Genomic DNA, 27,173 nt, shown 5'->3' with positions numbered 1-27,173 from the left:
TTGCGATATTCCTTGAAGCAACATTCAGAGAAAATTACATTTTCGGCCACGTGATACCTAACATTCCAACCCTTATAAAAATGGAGAGGCACGTGGAAGCAGGAGTATTGTCATCAGAATTTCATTTGATGTGGAGGTTACGTCTGTCATAATGAAAGTGTGGGAACATTTTATGAAAGGTAAGATGGCAATATGATTATTAATATTACATAGTTGGTGGGTCATTCCTCTTTGTGAATAATAATTAACCAACTAAATAATGTTGTTGTTTTTTATATAAACAGTTTACTTCAGTTTTAATAATAGATTGTGAGACGGTTATGGACAACAATTTTAAGTTTTATCAATACCTCATTTTAATTTACTGTGTACTTCAGGAGCAAAGAGATGTCTTTACGCTAGAATATTAAAAATAAGTTCAATCCAGAAACTTACAGAGAGGATGGTTTTCAACGTATCTTTTCGGGACAACATTCCGTTTGTTAATTGGTAATTTTATCAGTGAAATACAACATATTCAAGTCTCCATACTAAATAGTAGAAAGGTGTACGCGCTGGGAGTAAATTTACTATACATCAATAAAACCGTATTCTCAGCATCATTAATTAAACAATTGCCAACTTTTTATGTTTCTGCTATGACCCGTTTATATTTATCTTTTAATTAAGATACGAGCGATTTCATCTGAGATTCAAGAAAGGAGATTGAATCATCACAATTATCAGCAATAGGATAAGTTGACAGGAACACTTTGAAAGCTGCTATAGACATAATATTGTAAACGGTTTGCTACACAATATCTATCAAGGTGGTTATAAAAGGTTCCTGAAAACCTCTGCTTGTCATTTGAAAACTTACATGATTCTTGTAGTTGACCGTTAAGATCGTGATGTACTGACTGATTTCAGTTACCTTACCACGTGAAATAACTTTTTGCAGCCCCGACGCTGAAAGAGTGCGGGAAATGCCTTATTTTTAACCAATAAAAATGTCCAAAATTTTCAATTTAAATTAATAAAAACCGAACGAGGTAGGGTTTGAGGGACTGTTAAATTTAGTTTAAATCATTTTGTTGAGTTTATTCTATCCGTTGAGTGTATTGTGTTAAAAAACGTATAACAAATTAAACCTTTTTAGAGGAAATCCCCACAAAAATATCTCTCTTAAAGAAACATAATAACGTGAACGTTTTTGGACAGTAGGAATTCTTAATTCACTCCAGAGGATGGATCTACTGAAAACACTAGTTATTCAGTTTCTTGAACTACGGTAACATAAATTTTATTATATGTTTCTCACTAAAACTAAACGATCAAAATGATGATTCACTTGAAACGTTTAATATCTGAAAACGTTGAAACGTTGGAATGTGAAATGTAAATATTTACCATAATGCTACAGTTTTTTACGAGACAGTGGGACACATGTAATGAATCGTAACAATAAATAAGGATGTAAGACACCACTGACTCAGTTTGGAAAATAAAACTCATGAATAATTTCAATTATCAAAGATTGCTTATTTATTTCTGTTGGCCTCCCAGGGGCACAATGGTATGTCTGCGGACTCACAGGCCTGGCATGGCCTAGCGCGTAAGGCGTGCGACTCGTAATCCGAGGGTCGCGGATTCGCGCTCGCGTCGCGCCAAACATGCTCGCCCTCCCAGCCGTGGGGGCGTTATAATGTTACGGTCAATCCCACTATTCGTTGGTAAAAGAGTAGCCCAAGAGTTGGCGGTGGGTGGTGATGACTAGCTGCCTTCCCTCTAGCCTTACACTGCTAAATTAGGGACGGCTAGCACAGATAGCCCTCGAGTAGCTTTGTGCGAAATTTCAAAACAAACAAACAAAGCGGACTCACAACACTAGAAACAAGTTTTCGATAGCCCATTGATTAGCTTTGTGATTAACTTCAAATAAACAAACAAACGCTCATGTGAACATGAGTAGAGCTGTGAAACTCAAATAAGATGAGTAACTGCTTCTTACAAGGTAAGCGGATGTTGATAAAGTCGTTATGTTTATAAATGTGTGAACTATGTCTCCAGATTCGAACTAGTGATTTCCAGGATGTTCTCGTTCTATGACGTTAACTATACTTGTTAGTCATGTTATTACCTACTAAGTGTTTGGTATACACAGTTTGACAACATGACAAACAGGATGTGTGTATTTGGTTCTTAACGGATTCCCTTAATGGTGTAAGTGACAGGAAGTAAGAACTTTTTATATGGGTTAAAATAACTGTTTATCTACTAAATTTAAAAGAAAAAACTACTTTTAACTTTATTATAACATTATTGTAACGAGCTGGTGGAGAAGTTTTATAAACAATTTTATACCAAAATAATCATTGTACTTTATTTATTTATAGTATTCAAGTTATTACTAGGATGTATTACAGAAACCAAAACCGAAATAGTTTCCAAGAAATAAACTATTAGGTAACTAATTTACGTAATGAGAAAAGACACAACTGTACTGTTTAACTGACATACTGTAAGGGGGCGGCAAGACCAGGTGGTTAGGGTACTCGATTCGTAATCCGAGGGTCGCAGGTTCGAATCAGCGTTACACCAAACATGTTCACCGCTTTCAGCTGGCAGGGCATTATAATGTAACAGTCAATCCCACTATTCGTTAGTAAAAAAGTAGTCGAAGAGTTCACGGTCGGTGGTGATGACTAGCTGCCTTTCCTCTAGTCTTACACTGCTAAATTAGGGACGGCTAGCGCAGATAGCCCATGTGTAGCTTTGCGCGAAATTCAAATAAACAAATCTTTTTATGATATATTGTGTACTAATGTCAACTAAGGCATTTAAAATTAAGTAATGTTTGAAATATTTTATAAAGAAATAGCACGTAGTTTAATCGTCAAAGTTTTGAACAGTTAACACTATTATCCTAATGTTTTGTACACATATTTCACAATTAGCTCACAAGTGCACATTTGTTTACACATGAAATTATAGGATGTTGAAAATCCTCACGTAAGTGCTTAAACTGTTAAATTTATTGTTAGGTAAACAAACTTTATACGATTCACGACTGATAAACCAAGTGAAATCTTCATTGTAAAATTTATGACACAGTTTCAATATTACACTTATTACGTCCTTGAAACACGACTACAGTTCTATGGCAGATACAATACCTTTGTATTGTGTGAAATTGTTAAATAATATTTTAGAAGTTTTTATTTATTGTACTTAGGCATTTACTAGGCTTATAATAAAACACTGTCAGAACCCAGAACGTTTACACTTTCTCCTGAACTGTAACTCTTCTAAATTCATCTCAAACTTTTGTTCATATAATGTGTTCTACAACATATTTGAATTGAAAAAAACAAACAAATTTGCAGTTTTAAGATCTGTTGACATAATTTCATTTATATTAAGCCTTTGTACCTTTTGTCTCTGTACTTGTATATAATCTATATATTTATTAGTTGGCTACAGATAATACCTGAATATGACAGACCAATCTTCTCTCCAAACGTGTACTATGTTCCTGTATACATACATCACTTTGTTATGCTTGTAAATCGTTGTTTGCTTTCTTATTATTAACTTTGAGAAGGCTTAGCCTCCAAGAATAAGTAAAGAGAGATCGTTGACTTCTAACAACTCGAAGGGCAATTCTTCTTGAAAACTTGTTATGGACAAACAAAACAAACAATCGCCCCAAATAAAATGCTTCTTACAGAAAATTATTTTCCCCACTCAAAAGTTTTATAAGCATATGCCACAGAAAAGCTTACTAAAACAAAAGACTCATTCGCCGCTTATGAATTATGCACATATGATGTATATAGAATTTAATACCTTACGTTAAAAAGATTTAGAATCCTCATCAGGTGTCTATGTCACTACGTCCGTTCATAGTTTTTATTGCAAAAGGTTATTTTGGAAGTCATGTACAAATCACTAATTTGCCCTTTTGTGCTTTCCGTGATCCATATCAGGTACGAGGACAATCATATCACAGAAATCCACAAGTTCTATATCTGTAGACTTGACTGGTGTGAATTAATATCAATATGCATTTAGTTTTCCAACTGTTTATGGTATGCAATGGTTGAACGGAAGATATAACCGGAGGACTTATCTTGGCGAATCCATACCCTGTGTTTGCTTCTTTCTAAAAGGATGTCTTTCATTATTTTGTTGTGCACAGTTGCCTGGAGTACATGGAATACGTTTTGCCACTTAGGTTTGTATTCATGATTTCTCACTGGTATAAGATGCTGAACTTTGCTTTCACCAGCGGAGGTATGACTTGTTCCAATTCTCTTTATGGGTGGTCCTGTTAACCCAAACTGATCTATATTGTTTTGTTTTTCAATACCATTAAGCACATAAGATATTTTCGTTTTGGAAATTCTAAGCATACCTCTATAATCTGAGTGGAAAAATGCACTTGATTTTGTAGAAGAAAGCATTTTTATTTAGCACGTAGCTATTGTTTACAAATAGTTATTACTGTTAACTTAGTAGCTCACGAGATCGTTGAATTTACAAAATCGATGTCACCATGTTTCGTTCATTCGTTATTAATGTTCTGTTGTCATGCAAATCAACTATTTAGCGCTTTTTATGTTTATATTTTTCAGTTTTTAGACCATTCCGCCAGGAACATGACACAAAGACAACTCCTGAAATTGGTGCCGTTGCTTCAAATATTAAACCGGTTGTTGTTGATGATGAAGAGACAGCTCCAGAACGTGGACATTGGACAGGAAGATACGATTTTATCCTTTCTTGTCTCGGGACAGCAGTTGGCCTTGGAAATGTCTGGAGGTTTCCTTATCTTTGTTACAGAAATGGTGGAGGTATGGATAAAATAGTGTTCAGTCATTACACGCCACATATGACTGTCAATAATCAAGATTATTAAATTAGTTTATTATAAGATATAAACCTATACCATAGGCTATCAGTGCTCTGTCTAGCTTGGGCATCGAAATAAGATTGTTTTGCGTTATAAGTCCATTAATAAGATTGTTCCCATTTAAGGGGAAAACAAACAGTAGGATTGACCGTCATATTATAACGCACCCACAGCTGAAAAGATGAGCATATCTAGTGGCGGAATTCGAACCCTAGAATCACAGGCATTGTAATATTAAATAGAGGGGTAATTTTGTTCTAGAAGAACGAAGAAATCAATTTCAGTGACAAAAAGGTTTTCGCTTTGTCGTTTTGTGAAAGTAAAAAAATGGCTAAAATTGGAAAGCTTTTTTAACTAAAGCGATACTGGAGATGTTCTAAAGATAATAATGAGGTTTATATTTCTTATAATTTGGATGGGTTAAGCAACGCAAATTGTGTTGAAACTGTAAAGTTTGGGTAACTATACAACCGTCATCTGGAAGATGTAGGTTTTATAAATATTGATGAGAGATGTAAAAATAATAAATAAGTTAACTGTGTTTTTTATAAAGAGCTTAATATGTTGAGATCACAGTAATTTAATATAAATAATAATACTTTTTTTTTGCTTGTAGTGAAACACAAACTACAGAAAGGAATATCTGTGTTCTGCCAACTACGGGTATCGAAACTCGGTTTCTAGAGTTGTAAGTCCACAGACATGTCACTATGACACGGGGGGTGGACAAATGTTATGCCAAGAAATGTAAAAGTATTGGTAAACGATACAGGGTGTCATAGAATTTGACTTTCATTACAATATTAGTTATTTGTTTTTAACACCAATTCTATATTATTATTGTTATTACTGTTTTTACTTGAATTAATTATGTTATCATTCTACCAATAAGATAGTCATCGGTGTGTAACAGACACACCTTTATAACTCTACCTTGAAAGGTTAAGTAATCAGCAAAATAATTGTTAAAACGTTGTTCTTTCAGAGGGAAAGTTTAGATAATTCTCAAACCATTATTAGAAAAGAAATATAGTGAGTGAATCGTTCTTGATATTTCAAAGATAAGACCATAAAATACTTTGAAACTTGTTGCTAGACGTATTACATTCACTCTTATGACACATTCATAGCCCAAGATGCAGAGCACGTTTCTGGAGCAACGATTCCTGTTCCTTGGCATGAACAAATCATAAATTATATTTTTATTAGTAAATTACTATTATTGAAATATATACACATATTTGGAACTTTATGATAATATTTAGCTTTTCACGAAAATATTTCCACATGAAAAGTTTTAATTGTGTAGGTTGGCCTCACAGGGCCTGGTGGTTAGGGCACTCGAATCATAAATTGAAGGCTACGAGGCCACCGGAGATGCTTGTTTTTGCAGCCATGGAAGTTTTATACGTCACGGCTAATCGCAATATTCTTTGGTAAAAGAGTTACCCAAGAGTTGGCGGTGGTTGACGTTGACTAGCCGCCTTTCATACAGTCTATCACTGCTAAATTAGAGACGACTAGTGCAGATAGTCTTCATGTATCTTTGCTCAAAATTCGAAACCGACTAAACCATTGATTGTGGAATAATAATTAATATGGTTTTGGAATTTAAAGTGGTTGAATTACTATTATTTTCTAAAATAGTTTATAAATTACATGCGTTTTATTTTATATTTATAATAATATTTCAAGAAAGTAGCCGTTTTCAAACCTTTCTTTAGTGTTTTAATTGCCTGTTGGTCATAAAGTATGTGCACTTTTCAGGTACCTGAGTCATGAAGTTTTGCTGAGGCTAATAACAAGTTAGGGTTAACAACTATTCTTCATATTCTTGTATTCATTAATCATCATAATGTATCTCGTTGCTATTACTCTTTATAAAGGTAAGGTTCTTGTATTACAGTTAATAAGAGGAAAATTTATCATTTAACCAGGGGCTTTTCTGATTCCTTACATCTTGATGGTATTCCTCGTGGGTCTTCCAGTCTTCCTCGTAGAATTAGCCCTTGGTCAATACAGTGCTTTAGGTCCCCTCAACGTTTTCAAGAACTTATCACCGCTATTCAGAGGTAAATGTGTTTTTAATACCTCGTTAGAAGTGTGTGTGTATTATATCTGATATAACTGGTAATATTTGCGGTTTGGAACTACAATATTCATATTCTACCTTTTTATTTTATTTATTTTAGTGGTTTTATTTTGCAAAATAGTTTTTTTTAGATGATATTTCAGTTTATGGTTTGTGTAAAATTTCCTATGAATATTTATCGTATATTATACAAATTCATTCAAGTTAGAAAACTTTTCCTTGAAACGACGAACTGCGTATTAGAAATACATTTCCCAGTAGCAGTTATTCTTTTCGGAAATTAGGCTGTGCTTTTTTATTTTATCTAAAAATTGTACATTCAAACTCTCGATACTGCTACTTCGATAGCAAATTGGTAATACATTTCAGATATTTGAGAAAATCGGCCTCCTGTATTTTAATAGTAACATGTTTACATTAATGTCATAACTGCGTTGTCTTGACATCGAGCGACTGGTTGAATGTAAGTTTGCACCCGTCGATTATGTTACAGAAATAAGTTAAAATTGGAACACCGCAAAAAATGATAGTTATATAATGTATTCGAATGATAAAAATACACGCATACTGGGTTTACTGAATGTGTCGCAGATTTGTAATTAAGAGAACTCCATATTATTGTTTTACAGATTCCGAGTAGTTAGCTGTGAAACTAAACAAAATACTTATTCCAATGAATGACAGCTTTATCTTCTTTTACTTTTTCCAGGTCTTGGGTTAGCTCAAGTACTTGCTGCTGCTATGGTTGCTATTTATTATAACGTAATTATTTCATGGACGTTGTTCTATTTCTTCGATTCTTTTCGTTCTCAAGTGCCTTGGAAATTGTGTGACTACTGGTTCAATACAGAAAGTTAGTATACGTTAGAAAAATAACAAATAAATTCTAATTCTATATATTTTTTCTTATTAATTATTTTTTTATAAAAAGTTTCTGACAGTAATGTGTATATATGATTTCAAATAGTTGCGTTATTTTACAGATTTGATCTGTGAACTTTATTTCATTTTTAATGCTGTCAGTTTTACAAATAAGTTGACTAAATGCTGTATCACATAACTTAATATGAATGTTAATTTATTCATCATTACATATTAATATTAATAATAGGTCATTATTAATATTGTTTTGATTTACATAGTGCATATAACTGTATAAGCTACGCGGAAGAATAGGCTTTATTTACCCTTGAGACCGATAATATGCTCTTAAGCCTCCTACACATCTTTTTGATAAATAAGTACAAATATATAGCATTTTCTTGTGAATTTAGGCCTTTATGGTTCAAAAATATGTTTTTAGCGTGTGTATGTGTTTATAAACATAGCTGTATTTCCAACAGGTTGTTTCGCAGATCAAGACTGGTCAGCTTGTAAAGAAGCAGACCCAAATAATACGTTTTTCAATCGCACTTGCTTCAACGCCACCTATTCAGCTGTACACAATTTAACAGACATCCCAGAAAACAAGAGGGTTTCTGCTCCAGAAGAATACTTCAAGTTAGTGTATATATATGTGTGTGTTTTTGGTTAACTAAGAAATTAAAAAAAAAATATTTTTCATTTTGATTAAGTTTAGAAATAGTTACTTGTACTTGATCAGATTTCACTTTGTACAAATGTTATAAAAAGTTAAATTACTGTATTTTAGAATTGGCTACAATTTCCATGTAATAACAGATAATACAAATAGATGCAGTGTTAAGCTATTTCTTTCTATATGTAAACTAATTAAAATGACGCCTGAACCCTGTTCATTACTAGAAAAATCACATTTTTCTAAAGTTAATTTACTAAAGTATTTTTAATCCCCAAAAATACGATGATTTGCATTACATAAACTAGCTTGATATACTTTTAAACTATGGTAACTGGAATCTATATTCTTTTTGTATGTGTGTGTTTATGTAGTCATTATATGTTGGGAAAGTCTGACGGATTTCACGACATAGGAACAATTAGATGGCAGCTGTTATTACCTCTTCTTGGAGCATGGGTTGTTGTAGCGGGTTGTCTGATCAAAGGAATCAAAACCTCAGGACGGGTAAGTCAACGTTGTTTAATTTCAGTAGAAAGCTAAACAGGTACAGACAAGAGGCATTGCTTACTTGTAAAAATAAAATTCATAAACTTTTATTGATTCAGGTTCTTGTTTTAATGTATACAATATGTTTAATATAAAATATAATAAACTACAGAAAATACGGGATGATTTATGTTATTTATAAATTTCTTTCGTGGACATTACGACGTTTGGATAAATTATCAGAATATTGCGAGATGGTGGATGATGCATCTAACGTGTTAAACTTACTATAAATGTGGGCATAAAAGGCAAAAATTTAAATTTTTAACAAAAAATCGATTTTTTAGCTTAACGATGTTTTATGTTATCTATTCTTGTGACTAAAAACATTAGGTAAATTTTTAAAGTCAACTAAATAGGATATACAAGTCAGTAAAATGATATATTCAATTTAGAGATGACTAGCCGTGGTGATGGTGCTGAAACTAGTTGGCTGTTATCTATAATAAATATGTTACGTTTCATTGTGCAGGAAAACAACAACCTTGTTTTTGTGTTTTTATAACATAATAACACAACTTGATTGAAAAGAAATCAAAACATTGATATAAAAAATCGCAATTTCTGATTAAAGTTTCATTTTCATGTTGTTTATTCTGGAACATATGCATTAATAAGATAATAAAGTATATTCATTGTAAAGATAACGTTACTATAAATAATCAGAATATTTCCTAAATATTATTTTCAGGTCGTTTATTTTACTGCCACATTTCCTTATTTAATTCTGGTCATTCTATTTATACGTGGAGTAACACTAGATGGCGCTATTGAAGGACTAAAGTTTTACATGATTCCAGATTTTAGCAAACTTGGTCGTATAGGGGTAAGTGCTACTAAATACAATAAAACATGTTTAATTGAATATTAAGAAAGTTTATGTCACCAGTGACTTTTTGTTCTCAAGTTTAATTTAAATTCAGCAGCCATAACATACTTTTATAATCTACCAAACACCAGACGAAACAAAAAAAAAAAAAAGAACTATAGAAGAAAATGTTTTTATGCACAAAATATTTTATTTAGCTTGCATAATTTATAGTGATAATGTCATCTATATGTATCAATATTTGATGGTTATTTTAATTTATTGTTTAACATACTTTTTATTCGTGTTAATTTACTTCACTTGGTTTAGTACTATTCAATGATAAAAGAGTGGTCCAAGAGTTGGCGGTGGGTGCTGATAACTAGTTGCCTTCCCTCTAGTCTTACACTGCAAAATTAAGGATGGCTTGTGTAGATAGCGTTCGTGTAACTTTGCGCGAAATTCAAAAAACAAACAACGTTATAAAAAATATTAATTTTGTACAAAAAAAGATAAATTATGTAAAAATTACAATAAATATGACTAAATAGTAATCACCAGAAAAAAGGTGTTTTTGTTCCTAGCCTTTCCCTATATAAGTTTTATCAAGGGATATGGCATTCCAGCATATTCCCAATGTTTTGCTCTATCAATGGTGTGACTTGTTAAATTGAATAAAAAAATGCATACGAAAAACATACTCGGGATCAGTTTTATTTATTAATTTTTTCACAGGGCCTAGTTTTATCCAGTGATGAAATATTTGGTTGACGTTATATACTTGAAAATATTTGCTTTATATCAATTTACTTTCTTTGTAGGTATGGGAGGACGCTGCAATCCAAGTGTTCTATTCTTTTAGCATTGCAGGTGGCGGTATGATTACCTACGCTAGTTATAACAAGTTCACGAACAATCTCGTAAAGTAAGAATATTTTATAAGTTTTTTCCTCTTAAATTTAGTCATATTTCATTAGGGCAGTATTATTCTGTTTCATTAAATAATTTAATTACGTAGAAATTACTTTGTCAGAGATAAGAAATTCTACAAAGTCTGTAAGTTGAAAAACCAAAATAATTTCGAAAACGTAAGTTGAACGTTTTGTTTAAGATTTTCAGTAATCATATTTAATAGTAGTTTACATACTACAGTTTGAAAAGTGCTTTTATACCATATCTTATGTTAAAAACTATTTTATCAGTTGTTGTTTTTTTCACTATTTTTCGGTAACAGGGATGCCCTTATTATTGGTATTGGCGACATGTTAACCAGTATCTTCAGTGGGATGGTTGTTTTCTCAATGCTTGGTTTCATGGCTCATCAACTGAAAAAGTCGGTAGCAGACGTAGTTGAATCTGGTAAGGAAAAATGTATTGTTTTAAAATACTAAAGACATTTTAACTGTGTCTAGTAAATGTTAGCATGTTATTTTTATTAATTCATTAAAAATGATCAAAGCTGCATAAATGAAAATTACGATTCTACGGATCTAGTAAAAATCAAATACTAATTTTCTATTCAAAAATGGATTCGCACTTCCATTATTATTATTATTATTTAATGTCAAATTGTACCTATTATTCATAAAATTTGAATTTAAGTCATATAACAACCTACAAAGACAGCATATAACTAGGTGTTCAGTTTCATTCATTTTGGTTTATGCACTTTTCGACTATTTGTTTATGAACAGAACTGATATTTTTACCTCTTTTTATTCACTTTTTTTTTTTTGTGCTTTCAGGTACCGGTTTAGCCTTTATTGCTTATCCTGATGGTATATCCCGGATGCCTGTTTCTATCTTGTGGGCATTGTTATTCTTTTTTATGCTATTTTTGTTGGGAATAGATAGCCAGGTATGACTTAAATATACCGAATTTAACTAATAATAATACACTTTAAAATCTCGTTTTAATTTTGCAAATAATTAAGTTAATAAAAAATATATTTATTGAATAGATTGCGAAACGTTGAAATAGTTTCTATTCTTGCGTTGGTGCCTTTTATTTTTTTAGGTACAAATAATGCAACGGTCAGTGTACTTCATCCTTATCTAAAATGAAAGCTTTCATTATGTGACCAGGTATTTTGTTTCTTTATAATTTAACGCAAAGCTTTATGGAGGCCATTCCTAATTATCAATGAAAGACTAAAGGGAAGGCAGATAGTCAGCACCACCCACTGTCAACTCATGAACTACTCTTTTTTCCAACAAATAATGGCATTGAGTGTCAAATTATAATGGCCATAATTAAAAGAGCGAGCATGTTTGATGATGATAAGTAATTTTCTCCAGAGGTTGATTGTTATATTAAAACGATTTTGTAACTTATAACATCTTTTAAAAACCACGCCACTTTGTCTATTCAGTCATGCTCTATCTTACAACTGCGAATCTTGACAATAACCCTTCAGCGTAGTTTCTATTTTTTGTAATTCTATTTTTACGTTGTCAAATCCAAAGCTTTACATAAGTCATCTAGCATACGATGTTGACTAACAGTTTCCCACTGCCCATTTCAACAGTTCGATTGCACAGATATCCACGGGTGTTGCTTTGGGCAACTGACCAATATGTCATATGATGGAATAGCATGCATACTAATTTCGTACTTCAAATACTTGAGGTATGTGATGGTTGAATGAATATTTTGAGAATTAACTTTTGTTGCTTTTCCTGATGGAGATTCTTCTTGATTATATTGTGCACTGACCTTTATGTTCATGGATTCCCACCTGTTTCAAGATGTCCAACGTTGCCTACTAAGGTTTGGGTGCAACTGTTAGCAGGCTCCTTTTAGTAGTGGCCCGGTATGGCCAGGTGGTTAAAGCACTCGACTCGTAATCTGAAGATCGCTGGTTCAAATCCCTGTCACACCAAACATACTCGTTTTTTCAGTCATGGGGGCATTATAATATTACAGTCAATCCCACTGTTTGTTGGTAAAAGAGTAGCCCAGAAGTTTGTTGGGTGGGTGGTGATGACTAGCTTCCTTCCCTCTAGTCTTACACTGCTAAATTGGGGACGGCTAGCGCAGATAGCCCTCATGTAGCTTTGTGCGAAAATTCAAAATAAACCAAACCATACCAAAACCTTTTAGTAGCCCTAACTTACAAATAAAACTAAAGAATCACTTGTCCATTTCTGCTACTTCAGTAATTTGTTGTGAATTTACAGGTTAAGGTACTGAGCTAACTAATGCAGATTTAGTAAACAATAAATAGCTTACTACTCAATCAACCACTTACTATTCTACTTCAACTGTAAATTTTACATTATTCAAAAGCTTTTTCAAGTTCTTAGCCAGGCAGTTAGAGCGCTTGACTTGCCAGTTAAAGGTCGTGGGTTTGAATCCCTGTGTCACCAAACATGTTCACCCTTTTAGCTGTGGATGCATTATAACGTTATGATCAATCCCGCTATTCATTGGTAAAAAAGTAGCCTGAGTGTTGGCAGTGGGTGATGATGACTAGTTGCTTTCTTTCTAATTTTTCATTGCTAAATTAGGAATGGTCAGCACAAATAGCCTTCGTTAAGCTTTGTGTGAAATCCAAAACAAACAATCCTTAATATAAAAAATAACAAACAAAAAGTCAAGATGTATGCGCTTTTCACATCATATCAAAATCAAATCTCCTTCTAGTGCGGATCCCAAACTTTGCCAACCAGGGACCCTCTTCAACTTCTCTACTGTATTGGCAGATCACCCCCTGTTAAAAAATAATTTTTATAATGTGTAACTGGTATATCATATGTGTATATTACTACCTTTACAGCTTGATTCTAGTTTAAATAAAAGAACAATTAAAAGAGATTTAGATTTAAATGTGAAAAAATGTTTTTAAATCTTACGACTTACTTTAACATGAAGGATGATACTGCTTTACTGAAACAATCGTGAATTTCTGGGTCAATGTCTGACAGTTTCAAACGTAATGAGATGTGTAACAACTATTACTTGTAACACAAACTTACAGTAGTGATGCATCAATCCAGCTGGAAAGTAACTGTCTGTCAATGTCTGACAGTTTCAAACGTAATGAGATGTGTAACAACTATTACTTGTAGCACAAACTTACATATAGTAGTGATGCATCAATCCAGCTGGAAAGTAACTCTCTTGTTTTTTGCAATCAATGGTGCCAGGTGCACAACAAATTTGTATAATTCAATTTCTGTTAATAAAAATGATTGATTTGGAATTTACATATGTTTCTATATTGGTCTTATAATCTCTTAGGATTTTATTCAATGTTATTTCAGTAAATGATGAGTTTGTAAACTTGATGTGTTACTGCGGACTCTCAGCAAAACGCATTTTACAGCTGTTATTATTGAGAACCAAAATATGAATGTTCAACGTTTAAGGAAACTTTTCTGTTTCATTTTTAGTTTGCGATGGTGGAAACAATAATCACTTTCGTCTTCGACCAATTCCCAAAGACCAGAGCCTTTAAGCCTACTGTTGTGATTACAATATCTCTAGTTTTATTCCTATTTGGACTTCCTTTAACAACAAATGTAAGCACTCTTTCAACTATAGTACTGAACACCAATTTAACTTCTCTCTGAAAGAAGTAAAATATTTATTGTATTTTTTGTGTTCCTATGCATTTCAAGCTGTTGATGAAATTGCAATATATTATCTTGTTTTTACAGTTCATGATGTGTAGATTTTCAAAGCAATTTGAAGTAATATTTCTGTGTTTTTATCTTGTTTTTAGGGTGGTGTTTATATTTTGGAGGTTATTGATGCCTACGCAGCTGGGTGGCCATACATGTTTATTGGCTTATTAGAATGTTTAGTTGTTGCTTATGTTTATGGTGAGTAATTTAATATTTTAACATCATAATATAACAATTAACCTCTAATAACTTTCAAGTCATGTTATTTAGTAGTTGTTTAATTATTCTTTGATATTGTGTAATTGATTATAATGCTTAATTCATGATATACAACAGTTAAAAGCTATCTATTCTTGTTAGTTAGGAGTTAATAATTGCAACTTTAGGATAACTGCTGCCTTTTTATTTGTCTGAAATTTTGGCGAGTTGCATCTGAATTGTAGGTATGGGCAACACTTTAGTCTCTGTAGATACAATGCTTAAACATCTCAAATACAATAGCTTATCTCTTTGCTTATCCCCTCGGTGTAGATTCCTGTATGTGGTGAGGGAACCTCCCAGGGAAGGTTCTGTTCTGTCTGGTTACCTTCTCTGGGATCTAAACACCCACCCACGTGTTTGCCGTGCGTGGCGACCCGTGAAGGGGAGGAGAGGATCCTGTTGGTTGAGGGGTCCAACCCTAACACACCACTTTGGCCTTGAATTCCTGTAGACTTGGGTGGCCCCCTTGGGTCAATCGGCTGGTCCACTTGGGCTAGAGTCAACCAAGGACCAGTGTTGGAAGTTCTCAACAGGTGTTGTGGACATTGTGCCTGATGCTGGTGTTTGGGTATAGTGCTCACGAAACCCTGGCGTTGCTACATTGTCCTTGCATGACGTTGTAGTGCATCCCCTCGTAGGGCTCCATGGTGGGTGGGGTCAGTGGGTACCGAAATTTTTCTATTTTCCTATGGATCCTCCTTCAAAAATTTAAATAAAATAGTGAAAAAAAGTCAGTAGGTAAGCGACCATATCTTTAAGACTCTGAGCAGCAATCTTCAACATCTGTAAAACACGTACCTCATTTTCTTATATTACATTCTCTTTCAGAAAAACCTTTAGGGCAATTGTTTCCCTTTTTTATTCAGAAGGGACTAGAGGGTCTTGCTGGCTCTCCAAAGTCAGTAAAGAAGCTTCGATCTGGAGACATATTAGTTGAAACATCCACAACCCAACACAGTGAACTCCTCTTGAATTCAACGGCAATTGGGGATATACCTATTGAGGTTACCCCTCATGCTACCTTGAATTCATCATGAGGACTTATTGTTGATAGGGAGTTGAAGAACGTCCCCGAGTCAGAGATTCTCGCTGGTCTCTCCACTCAAGGAGTTTCTGCAGTGAGGTGTATCTCCACTCGCAAAGATGGAGTTACACTGCCAACAAATACCCTCATTTTGACATTTACATCATCACGTGTACCTGCCACCATCAAGGCAGGTTATCTAATTTGCAGGGTATGGCCATATATTCCAAACCCTCTCCGATGTTTCCAATGTCAGAGGTTCGGCCACACAAAGACGTCATGTCGTGGTTCCCTGACATGTGCTCGTTGTGGTGGCAAGGACCACGATGCCTATGAATGTGACATGGATTCACATTGCGTCAACTGCAATGGTTCTCACCTTTCCTAATTTCGTTCTTGTCCAAAATGGTTGGAGGAAACAGAGGTGCAGCATTTGAAAACGACTCATAACATTAGTTATCCTGAGGCTCGGAAATTGCTGCCCGCCACTCCATTTCGGACATATGCTGTTGCACTTTGTTCCACAACTACAGTGAGAGTGCAGACAGATCTCTCTGTGCCTCCAAGAGAATCGTTTTCAAAACAAATGAAAAGCCTTTTTACCTCCATGGTTAAAAAGGTTGTTGAATCTATTTCCATACCCATCTCTGTTCCTCCCATACAGTCTAACAAATCTCAAGATCAACATCCTTCAGTTTCAAATACAGGCATTTCTTCTGATACATCTTTTTCTCCCACCGCAAGAGCCAAAACAATTTTTCGTTCGCGTCGTCAGTCACTGGAATCCCCTTCCAATAACAAAGACCTGCCCAATTGACTCAGGGCAGGATCCATGGAGGTTGATAGACCTCCTCCGAGTAAAGACAGTAAGGAAAAAAGACGTGGTCGTAAACAGAAGGGTTATCCATCCACTTCGCCTACCCGTCATTAAAAATGGCCTCCTTGATAGAATGGAACTGTCGAGGTTTATGTTCTAATCTGGATGATATCAAAACTCTAATTGCTTCCTACCATCCTGTATGTCTTTCCTTACAAGAAACATTTTTAAAACCTGTTGATACAGTCACCATTCGACAGTTTTCTATGTACAGAAATGACAGGCTGTGTGACGGACGAGTACATGGAGGGGTGGCACTATTGGTTGATCAGCATGTGCCCACCTTGTCTTTGTTACTCAACACACCCTTGGAGGCCGAAGCCATCCGTGTGTCCTTGGGTCATACCATCACTGTTTGTTCTCTGTACCTGTCCCCTGAAGAGACATATGTTCAATCAGACCTTGATGCTCTCGTTGAACAGTTGCTGTCTCCCTTTCTACTCCTGGGGGACTTTTATGGACATCATCCCCTCTTGGGAAGTGCTGTTATTGATGGGAGGGGTTGCTCTGTAGAGTGTATGCTCTCTGATCACAACTCTTGTCTTTTCAATACTGGTTTTTACACTTATTTTCATGCACCTAGTCAGTCTTTTACCGCTATTGATCTCTCAGTTTGCTCCCCTTCATTATTCTCCCATTTTTCATGGAGGGTTGACAATAATCCACAAGGCAGTGATAATTTTCCTATACTTTTGAGAGAGACTGGCCGTGGTCGATGCCACCCTACCCGCATGCCCTGGTGGAAGCTGGATCAGGCAGACTGGTCCACTTACACTGCTCTCGCAGAACTTGATCCTGCCATCGTGATTCAGCCATCAATAGACGACTGTGTGGCAGCGGTAACTGGCTGTATTATAAAAGCAGCTGCTCAGTGTATTTCTATAACCTCGACATGTTTTCCACGATATCCTTGTCCGTGGTGGAATCCTGCTTACCACTTAGCACGGAAGGCTCAACAATGGGCATGGGATACTTTTTGTAGATATCCCACACTTTCGAACCGCGTCGCTTTCCAATGGGCCCGTGCACCTGCTAGGTCGGTAAGACGTCAAAGCCAGAAGGAATCTTGGATTAAGTTCACAACTAGCATAGCTTCTACCACCAGTTCAAAGGTCATATGGGACAGGATTCGAAAGGTCAGTGGGCACTACAATTCTGTCCTCCTCTCAATCTTACTCTCTGATGGTCAGGAGGTGGCTGATGTCTGGAGCATCGCTGATACACTAGGTGAAAGCTTTTGCTGGGTATCTAGCACTTCTGCTTGTTCCTCCACTTTCTTGGCCATCAAGACTCAGGCAGAGCATTCACCTCTTTCCTTTCGAACTGACTGTCTCTTTGACTATAATTGTCCCTTTACGCTGGTGGAACTGAAAATGGCCCTTCGTCGATCTGGCAGTACATCTGTTGGCCCTGATGATGTACACTATGACATGCTGCACCATCTATCTCCTGCTTCTCTTGATGTCTTTCTAATTATCTTGAACCGGATCTGGCAGGAGAATATTTTTCTTGATGCCTGGTGCCAGGCTATTATTTTATCTTTCTGTAAGCCAGGGAAAGATCTCAAGATTCCTTCAAACTACCGTCCAATTGCTTTGACGAGCTGTCTCTGTAAGACCTTAGAAAGGATGGTTAATGCTCGTCTTGTTTGGTTCCTCGAATCAAACAACCTCCTCTCGCCCACCCAGTGTGGGTTCCGATGACAGCACTCCACCACAGACCACCTAATTCGACTTGAAACATCAATCAGAGAAGCCTCTCTCAAACGCCAATCAATATTGTATCAATATTCTATGACATTGAGAAGGCTTATGACACAACATGGAGGTATGGCATTTTGCATGACCTTCATACATATGGGTTATGTGGCCATTTACCCATGTTTATTAAAAAATTTTTAATGGACAGGAGATTCCAAGATCGTGTGGGTTCAACACTTTCCCGTTCTTGTGTACAAGAACTTGGCGTCCCTCAGGGCTGTGTTTTTGAGTGTCACACTTTCCAGTATAAAGATAAATGCCATCACTGAACAACTCTCTCACTGTTGTAAATGGGCTGTATGTCGACAACTTTCACATCTCGTGTCAGTCGTCGAACATGAGATATATTGAGCAGCAACTACAACTGCCCTCAATCGTGTACTGAAGTGGATTACAGGGAACGGGTTTAGTTTTTCTTTTTCTAAAACCGTTTGCATGCACTTTTGCTGCCAACGGGGTATTCACCTGATCCTGAACTTCATATCAGTGAAGTTTTGCTGCCAGTGGTCCCTGAGACCAAGTTCTTGGGGCTTATCTTTGACCGTAAGCTGACCTTTATACCACACTTAAAGCAGCTATGGGTCAAATGCACAAGAGCACTGAACATCCTCCGTGTCCTCTCTTCTACCAGTTGGGGAGCAGATCAATGTTCTGTGTTAAAGGTATATCGTGCTCTTATTTGATCAAAACTCGACTATGGATCAATGGTCTATGGCACTGCCAGACCCTCGGCTATAAAAAATGCTGGACCCATTCATCGCCAAGGACTTCGACTATGCACTGGGGCTTTCTGCACCTCTCCAGTTCAAAGCTTATACGATGAATCTCATGAACCTTTTTTGAACTTTTGCCGTTTGCAACTATCTTTACTATGTTCTTTGAAACTTCGTTCCTTATCAAAGCATCCCACCTGGGGATGTGTTTTCCTTCCTCGGTGGGCCGTACTTTTTCAGAACAGACGATCTGCCATTGCTTCTTTTGGCTTTCGCATCCAGGCGCAATTGGATAACTTGGGTCTGTCCTTGGATAACATTGCAGAATCCACAGGTCAGCCCATCCCACCATGGCTTATTACAGCCCCCAAATGTGACCTTTCTTTCAGTCATCTGAAAAAGGCAGATACTTCAGATTGGAAGTACCGTCTTTTATTTAATGAACATCTTTCAAACAATCATTCCATTCCAATTTATTCAGATGGTTCCAAATCAGGTAATTCAGTTGGCTCTGCTATGGTTTGCTGCAGTTCGGTGGTTGCACGCAGAATCCCCTCTACAGCTTCTGTGTTCATTGCTGAACTGTATGCCATATTTCTTACCCTGCATCATATTGAAGCTGAGCAGTACTGCAACTGCACTATTTATACTGACTCGCTTAGTTCTCTACTGCCCCCTGTAATCACTTCACGTTGGCTCACACCGTGTTCTCGCTGATATTCAAAACCAATTGGCCCATTTCTCATTGACATCTACTTCTATCTAGTTTTTCTGGATACCAGGCCACATTGGTATTTGCAGGAATGCGCTTGCAGACATGGCAGCTAAATCTATCTGCTCTGGCACCATCACCACTGTGCCTATTCCGTACATGGACTATGGTCCTGTATTCAAGACTCGGCTCCATGCCAGCTGGCAGTCCACTTGGAGTGAGCAATGCGACAACAAGCTTTTTCAAATAAAACCCTATATTTGGCTTTGGCCATCAAGCTTCCTTAAGGTTTGGAAGGAGGAAGTTGTTTTAACTAGGCTACGCATTGGTCACAGTTTTTTAACTCATCATTTTCTTTTATCTGGAACTGATGCACCAATGTGTAGTTTGTGTAACACTCAAATCACTATCAGCCACGTTTTACTTTCTTGCCATCGTTACAATTCTCAACGACGGCAATATATTAAACATATTTTTTCCCAGGGTCAATCTGTAACATTGGACAGAGTTATTGGTGATGGTGACTCTGTCCACCTTGATAATGTTTTTAATTTTTTAATGGCCATTAACCTTTTTAATCTCATTTAAGTGTTGCATATTTATTCATTACACCTTTTTAATTGTGGTTCCCTTTTCAAAGTTTCAATCTCTCTAGTTCAATTTGAAACTGGAAAATGGCCAGAACATTAAATAATTCGACACCAGGACTGGAAAGGCCAACTTTAGGTGACTAAAGCTGCTATTTGAACTACCCATTAGTCGTCCTGGCGAGTTGTTATTCCAATTTTGCTGCATGTCTTTTAAATTTTTATTACTTTATCCTTTGATACGCCCATAATGACACAACTCAGAACCAGGACTGGAAAGACCAACTTCAGGTGACTGACTGTGGTTCTGGTACTTGCCTGGTAAGCTTCCTGGTGGGTTATGATCATTATCATTCTGCTACAGAAGTCCTTTACAACTTTATAGACTGGATGTCAACATCGGTTTTATGCAATTTTCTGTTTTTAATTGCTGTTTTGTTTTTACCTTTGTTTACTTTTACAAATTTTACTACAATTACTTTACTTTTACCTTTTTACTGGACATTTGGCTACTCATTATTAGGATTTTGCTATATATCTTTTAAAACTTCTATTATTTTACATTTTGATAATGGCTGCTATGACACATAACCCAGAACCAGGACTGGAAAGACCAACTTCAGGTGACTGACGGTGGTTCTTGAACTTACCTGTTAGTCTTCCTGGCAGGTTATGATCATTACCATTTTGCTAAAGTAAGTCCTTTACAACTTCTTTTACTCTGCTTTCTCTCTTAACATTGTAAACTAGGTGTGAACATTGGTTTTATGCTTTTTCTGTTTTTCAATGATGTTTTGTTTTACCTTCATTTCCTTTTCTGTATTTTACTACATTTAATTTGTTTTTACCTTTTTAACGGACGATTGGCACAGATAGCCTAGCTGCTTTGTGCCATAAAACACTAAGTCAATCAATCAACTCTTTGCTTATCCCATCCTTGAAATATGGATTGATGCTTTTTTCAACTCTTTTCCGAAACACACGAAGATTCTTTCTTAAAGACCATCAAATCATCATCCTACAAAACATTATTGACAAGGTTGCTGAGAAAGCTGTAGTTAGAAGACTTGAACCACTGTCACCACCATCATTAATTAGATGGCTATCACAGAAGAACTGGAAACTGGACTGATTCTGTTACAACTTGGGAATGGTTTGAAAACTGTTCAGGATATCATGACAAGTTTTAGATCTGGAATAAGCCTACAGCAGAACCCACCTACCAATTCTTGTCAAATAAATGTAACATGTGTAAGATAGATCATAGCTGCATTTTCTACCAGAAAATGCATCTTGTAGAATGAAATTGGTAATTTAACACTGGTCTACATCTAGGATCACCTTTCTCTGTTACTCCTTTTTAATATTCACACTATGGAACTTTCCCTTCTTAAACAGTCCAGTCAAATATTGTGTGTTAACCTTTGATGGTAATTTTATGGTGTACAGCTGATGCTTTAGAAAAGTTAAAATCAAACAAAAAATTAAACCATCCACATGGTCCAGTGTAGCTATGAATGGTCATCAACCTTACAAAGCATGTGGTCCAGTGTAGCCAGAAATGGTTGGTCATAAACCCTACCAAAGCCACAGTCATATAGTGCATAGTCAACAACAGACATGCTGATAAGAATAAAGTATCTTTAGAGGTTATGTAGAACCACCACTGAGACACTGGTATCTAGTACTTTTTTATCTAGGGAGTAGAATGGGTTATTAAATACAAAAGAAAGGTGTTTTGCCTTCAAGAAGTTTCTATTTATTAATCTTAGTTATATATTAAAAAAAAAAAAGCCAAAATTATTGTTTACAGCTCTATCTGAATAGCTTAATGGTGGTCTAATGCTGTTTCAATCCACCATTAAACCATTCATAAACCTCATCTGATTGGATATACTTTTCATTCTGGTTACACAGAATGACTACTGAGGCCATCCAAAATATATTAACATGTTCATGTCTGTGGAAGTCACAGTGTAAGAATAATTTAAAAATTATAAAAGACTAAATTGTAACATTGCATATGGGTGCTGCTAAATATTCAGAAGTCTCCAATGGGAGTCAGCCATTTCCCCCTCCCATGCAACCCCCAGTGGACATGCCTTTGTAGTAAGATAATTTGGTACCTCCAGATTTAAGCTGCACTTATGTGGAATAAATACCATGTGTCACAGATATCTGTGGAAGTCACCTTAGTTAGAAAATATAGACACTAGTAGAAAAATACAATAAACATATCTAAAGATCATCACAGATACAGATATTTCCTACATCAAAAAGGGCTAGCTTGGCATTCACTGTGTCATGGAGCAATAACATTCTGCTGGGAACCATAAAATAAGATTTGATTCGATTTTGATTTTTTGGAATTAAGCACAAAGCTACACAATGAGCTATTTGTGTTCTGCCCACCACAGGTACCAAAACCTGATTTCTAGCAGTATGAGTTAGCAGACATATATTGATGAGCCACTAGACAGCCCATCAAGTAAGCTTTCCTTTGGATTGCTGAAAAGAAAAACCACAAATAGACAGTGCCACCAACATGATATTTTTCCTTTCAGCAATCCAAAGGAGAGCTTAAACATGATATTTTTGGTATTGCATGAAATTCAAGAGTTTCCAGATTGATAGGAGAAAGCAAAGCAGCAGTATAGTAAGACCACTAATGGGGTATATATGCCAGGCCACGTAGGGATAAACCTAAATAGGGAAACTAAGAAGCTCACAAAAGAAACCCCTTTATTAAATCTAACAAAACTATACTGGCAGGACATTGACCTCTGCAGAGGAAATGAGTCTACTGGAAAACCATGTATTGTATGATGTAGCAAAGAAAAACAAATGGTGAGGAATCAGTAAAACAGTACTTAGCCAAAAGACTAGTGGTAACATCAATAAACAAACTCTTCTATCTCCACTGATGCAAGTGGTCTATATATGAGAGGTCAGCATGTATAAGCATGACCTGTTGGACTGTCACCTATTGCTTAATTAAACCATTTTATTATTTGCTGCTTCAAATACATCTGTGTGTACGTGTTGTAAGATAGAACTGAAAACTTTAATGTGGTATAATAATTGTACTTAGGTACATTAATGGTAAAACACTTATTACTTTTTATTTCTTACTTTTATTACTTTTTACTTACTTAAAAAAGGAAAACTTTTGTATGAGTGTCAAAGCAATAAAATGTTAGTAAATTCAGTCACATTTCTGCCATTGTGGGGTAGGGTAGTTTGGTGATAACACTTAATAAAACCAAATATGTATATGTATAAAAAATATATATATATTAATTTTAGTCAGACCAACTAAACAAATAGGTTCTTTTGCCTATTAATTTAGATCAAACACAATATAATGAAATATTATTTGAAACTGGCAATAAGTGGAAAAATTATATAAAGTATGTATAATGTATATTATTATTCATGTTAAATATTACAGGTGTTGAAAATTTCTTAAGTGATTTGAAACAAATGACTGGTTGGTGCCCTGGCCTGTGGGTTAGAACACATTTGATTACAGTAATTATGACTGTATCTCCCATACTCATCAGTGTAAGTATGTTAGTGTGTTATATTTTTGTGAAAATTAATTTTCTTAAATAAATTGTTGCAAATATAGTTAAATGGAGCTTTCCTGTGAGACATACTAACAACAACTTGTGAGATATACTGACAACAATTTACGTGTTTAGATATAGAGACAATAGCTTACCTACGTGATTACCACAAAAACAGCTTGTTAAGTATGTTACTATGTATACTATATATATGTCAAGCTTTTTTTTTCTTGTAAGATAATAAACTTTAATTATACAGAAAATATGTTTAAAATGTTTACTGCTTTGTGTATTTTTTGTTAGTTTTAACTGAGATTACTAAATGTAGTAGAAAGTGTAGAATGTTGTCTGCTTTTATTTAATTTTCAATAGATTATAATTCTGTACATAGAATGAAATACAGAACCCTTCAACTGTATTTATATTTGTGGCTGCACTTGCATGTTTGTGTGTGTATGTAAGTATGTATGTACCCACACACCAGTTATGTAAGTTAGGTCATATTTCTATACTGCTCATTTAAATGTTGTGTTCAATCCTGGGAGAGGCATAACACTATATCAATTTCTATATTAGAACATAACACTATCATTTTTGTACTAGAAACAGTAACACCATAACTTTTGTGTTTTAGGACTATAAAACCAGAACAATTTCTGTAACATAATTATTTTCAGACATGAATCATGAAGATAAGTTTAAGTTGCAAACTATATAACAACACAAAAAAGTGGATAAATAATACATACATTGGTTCTGAAGGGTTATTCAAAGATTTACATTAAAACTATTTAATTTTGAACCTAATAAAGTAACAAATTATGTCCATTTACAGTTTATTTTGCTTCTGAGCTGGATTCAGTTTGAGCCACTCAAACTTGGAGAATATGTGTTTCCACCAGAAGGAAATGCTATTGGTTGGGTCTTGGCATTTATTCCCATTGTATGTGTTCCTATTGGAGCTCTATGGGAGATCTTTAAACATAGGAGCATCCCAATTAAAGATGTAAGTTACTTTAATTGTTGTCAATGCCATTTCCATAATCTTCAAAATTTAAAGTGAACTAAAACCATCCAAGGAGATATATTTATTTAACAGTCATATTGAGAAACATATAAGAGTAAAATATTTCATAAGTTTTCCCATTTACAAATTATTAAGACTTAAAAAAATAGTTTTAATACTTTGTTTCCACAAAACAAGATATAAGTCAAACATGTAAATAACTACTGACTAATTTTATATTTTGATATGAATTTTACAGCGTCTACAGCTTCTTTTAGCCTCTACACCAACATGGAGAGAAAATGCTAGTAGAAACACACATCAGGAGTTGGAGGAAGTATTACCAACTGTCACTATGGGGCAAAACTGAATGTCAATATCTTAAGTTGCTCCTGCACAAATCAGCTTCCATCTCAGTGGACCATCAAATAAACTACACCTTGTTGAAAGACAATACAAAAAATCAGTATTCTTGTAAATAATTCTTATAATTTAAAATTTATTTATAGAATATCATTTCATAATTTTAGTTGGTTCCTTCTATCATAATTATTTTCTCAAAAGCACTTAGGTGATAGTATCACATGTATTACTATTTGAAAGTGAGTACCAGTACTTTGAAGTACCAAGAGCTTTATTTATAAACAGTGTACTAAGTTTTGTGATTAATCCTTAAATGGCAGCTATCATCAATTGATTCTGCTATCTACAACATTCCCGTTGTTTAAGGGTTAGGAGTACAACTGAACTTTAAATATTTAGCTGTGATGAAAACTACTTGTTGTACGTCTTGTACAAACATACAGTACTTATACATATAGCATGTGTTTGAAAGATTTACTTAACTTATTTTAGGCTTTTAAATTTCAAACACCATCAGATCACCTGTAAAAGTATTCCACCCCTTTGTAAAAACACGGGTCTGGAATTTAAACATGGAAAGAATTCGTAAATGTTTTATATAATGTGTATAAAACTTATTTCCATATTAATTTATTTTTGTACTATATTTGCTGGCGAAGTGTAACAAGAATGCAAGATTGATAGAAATATGTTGGTTGATTTGGTGTTTTATGGCAAAAAGCAGCTTGGCTATCTGCGCCAAATGTCCGGTGAAAAGTTAAAATTAAAGTAAATTTAGTAAAGTTCATAAAAGGAAATTAAGGTAAAACAAAACAAAGTTTAAAAAAAAACATAAATAGCATTAAAATCAATATTTACATCTAGTCTACAGCAGTAAGAGAAAAACTACAGTGATACAAGTTGTAAAGAACTTTCTGTAGCATAACTGTAATTATCATAACTCACCAGAAAGACTAACAGGTAAGTACAAAAACTACCGTCAGTTGCCTGAAGTTGGCCTTTCCAGTCCTGGTTCCGTGTTATTTGACGTTATGGCTATTTTCAGAAAATAAAGTAATAAAAGACTTGTAGCAAAATTATTATAACTCGCCAGGATGACTAACGGGTAGTTCAAACAACAGCGTTAGTCACTTAAGTTGGTCTTTCCAGTCCTATGAATATGTTGAAACAAATATTTATTTTAGTTTAATATTAAACTAAATAAAAATGTAATTTTAGCATTTAGAAAGTTTCCTAAAATACAAAATTGGAATCTAGTTTTGTACAATATTAAAGCTATTAAAACTATACCTCGCTATACGATTACTTGAGAGAAATGTCAAATTTAGTTTTTCAATCAAGCTTCAGTTATATAAAGGCTCACATACTAATATTACTGTTGTCTAAGTTGTTATATTTATGAATTACTTCATAGTGGTGAGTAAAAGCTGTAAATCAAGTTGTTATTGTGCTACGTTTCTGAAAAATAAGCCGTAGTAGCCTCATTTTACCTGTTTTATCTCTCTCTTCGTACCACTTGACGTCTAATTATCCATTTTACCTGTTTATCTCTCTCTTCGTACCACTTGACGTCTAATTATCCATTTTACCTGTTTTATCTCTCTCTCGCACCACTTGACGTCCTAATTATCCATTTTACCTGTTTTATCTCTCTCTTCGTACCACTTGACGTCTAATTATCCATTTTACCTGTTTTATCTCTCTCTTCGTACCACTTGACGTCTAATTATCCATTTTACCTGTTTTCTCTCTCTTCGTACCACTTGACGTCTAATTATCCATTTTACCTGTT

The 27,173-nt window shown here is 34.8% G+C and overlaps 1 protein-coding gene across 2 annotated transcripts; it reads left to right on the top strand.

The window, feature by feature from the left end:
• The first annotated feature begins 21 nt into the window (after nt 1-21).
• LOC143244335 (sodium- and chloride-dependent GABA transporter 1-like) lies at nt 22-26,928 on the top strand. 2 transcript variants are annotated; one of them, XM_076488803.1, is made up of 15 exons: nt 22-179; nt 4,617-4,835; nt 6,832-6,966; nt 7,696-7,839; nt 8,330-8,486; nt 8,898-9,030; nt 9,764-9,898; nt 10,702-10,805; nt 11,115-11,239; nt 11,626-11,738; nt 14,276-14,404; nt 14,608-14,707; nt 23,895-24,007; nt 24,848-25,018; nt 25,278-26,928. In XM_076488803.1, exons 1-15 carry the CDS (start codon nt 152-154, stop codon nt 25,386-25,388), a joined length of 1,917 nt encoding a protein of 638 aa, XP_076344918.1. In that variant the 5' UTR covers nt 22-151; the 3' UTR covers nt 25,389-26,928. The 2 variants fall into 2 exon arrangements, with proteins under 2 accessions (XP_076344918.1, XP_076344919.1); XM_076488804.1 differs by lacking the exon at nt 9,764-9,898.
• The last annotated feature ends 245 nt before the right edge of the window (nt 26,929-27,173 follow it).

Source organism: Tachypleus tridentatus, chromosome 2 (assembly GCF_004210375.1).
Source record: "Tachypleus tridentatus isolate NWPU-2018 chromosome 2, ASM421037v1, whole genome shotgun sequence".
Lineage (NCBI taxonomy): Eukaryota > Metazoa > Arthropoda > Merostomata > Xiphosura > Limulidae > Tachypleus > Tachypleus tridentatus.
Note: the sequence above shows the minus strand (reverse complement) of the source record. Positions and strands in the feature narration are given on the sequence as shown.

Excerpts from the sequence above, each read along its gene's own strand:
- LOC143244335 (XM_076488803.1), top strand. The coding sequence starts at position 152 with ATGAAAGTGTGGGAACATTTTATGAAAG. Across the intron at positions 11,739-14,275 it reads TGTTGGGAATAGATAGCCAG|TTTGCGATGGTGGAAACAAT; the intron begins GTATGACTTAAA and ends TTTCATTTTTAG. Across the intron at positions 14,708-23,894 it reads AGTTGTTGCTTATGTTTATG|GTGTTGAAAATTTCTTAAGT; the intron begins GTGAGTAATTTA and ends TAAATATTACAG.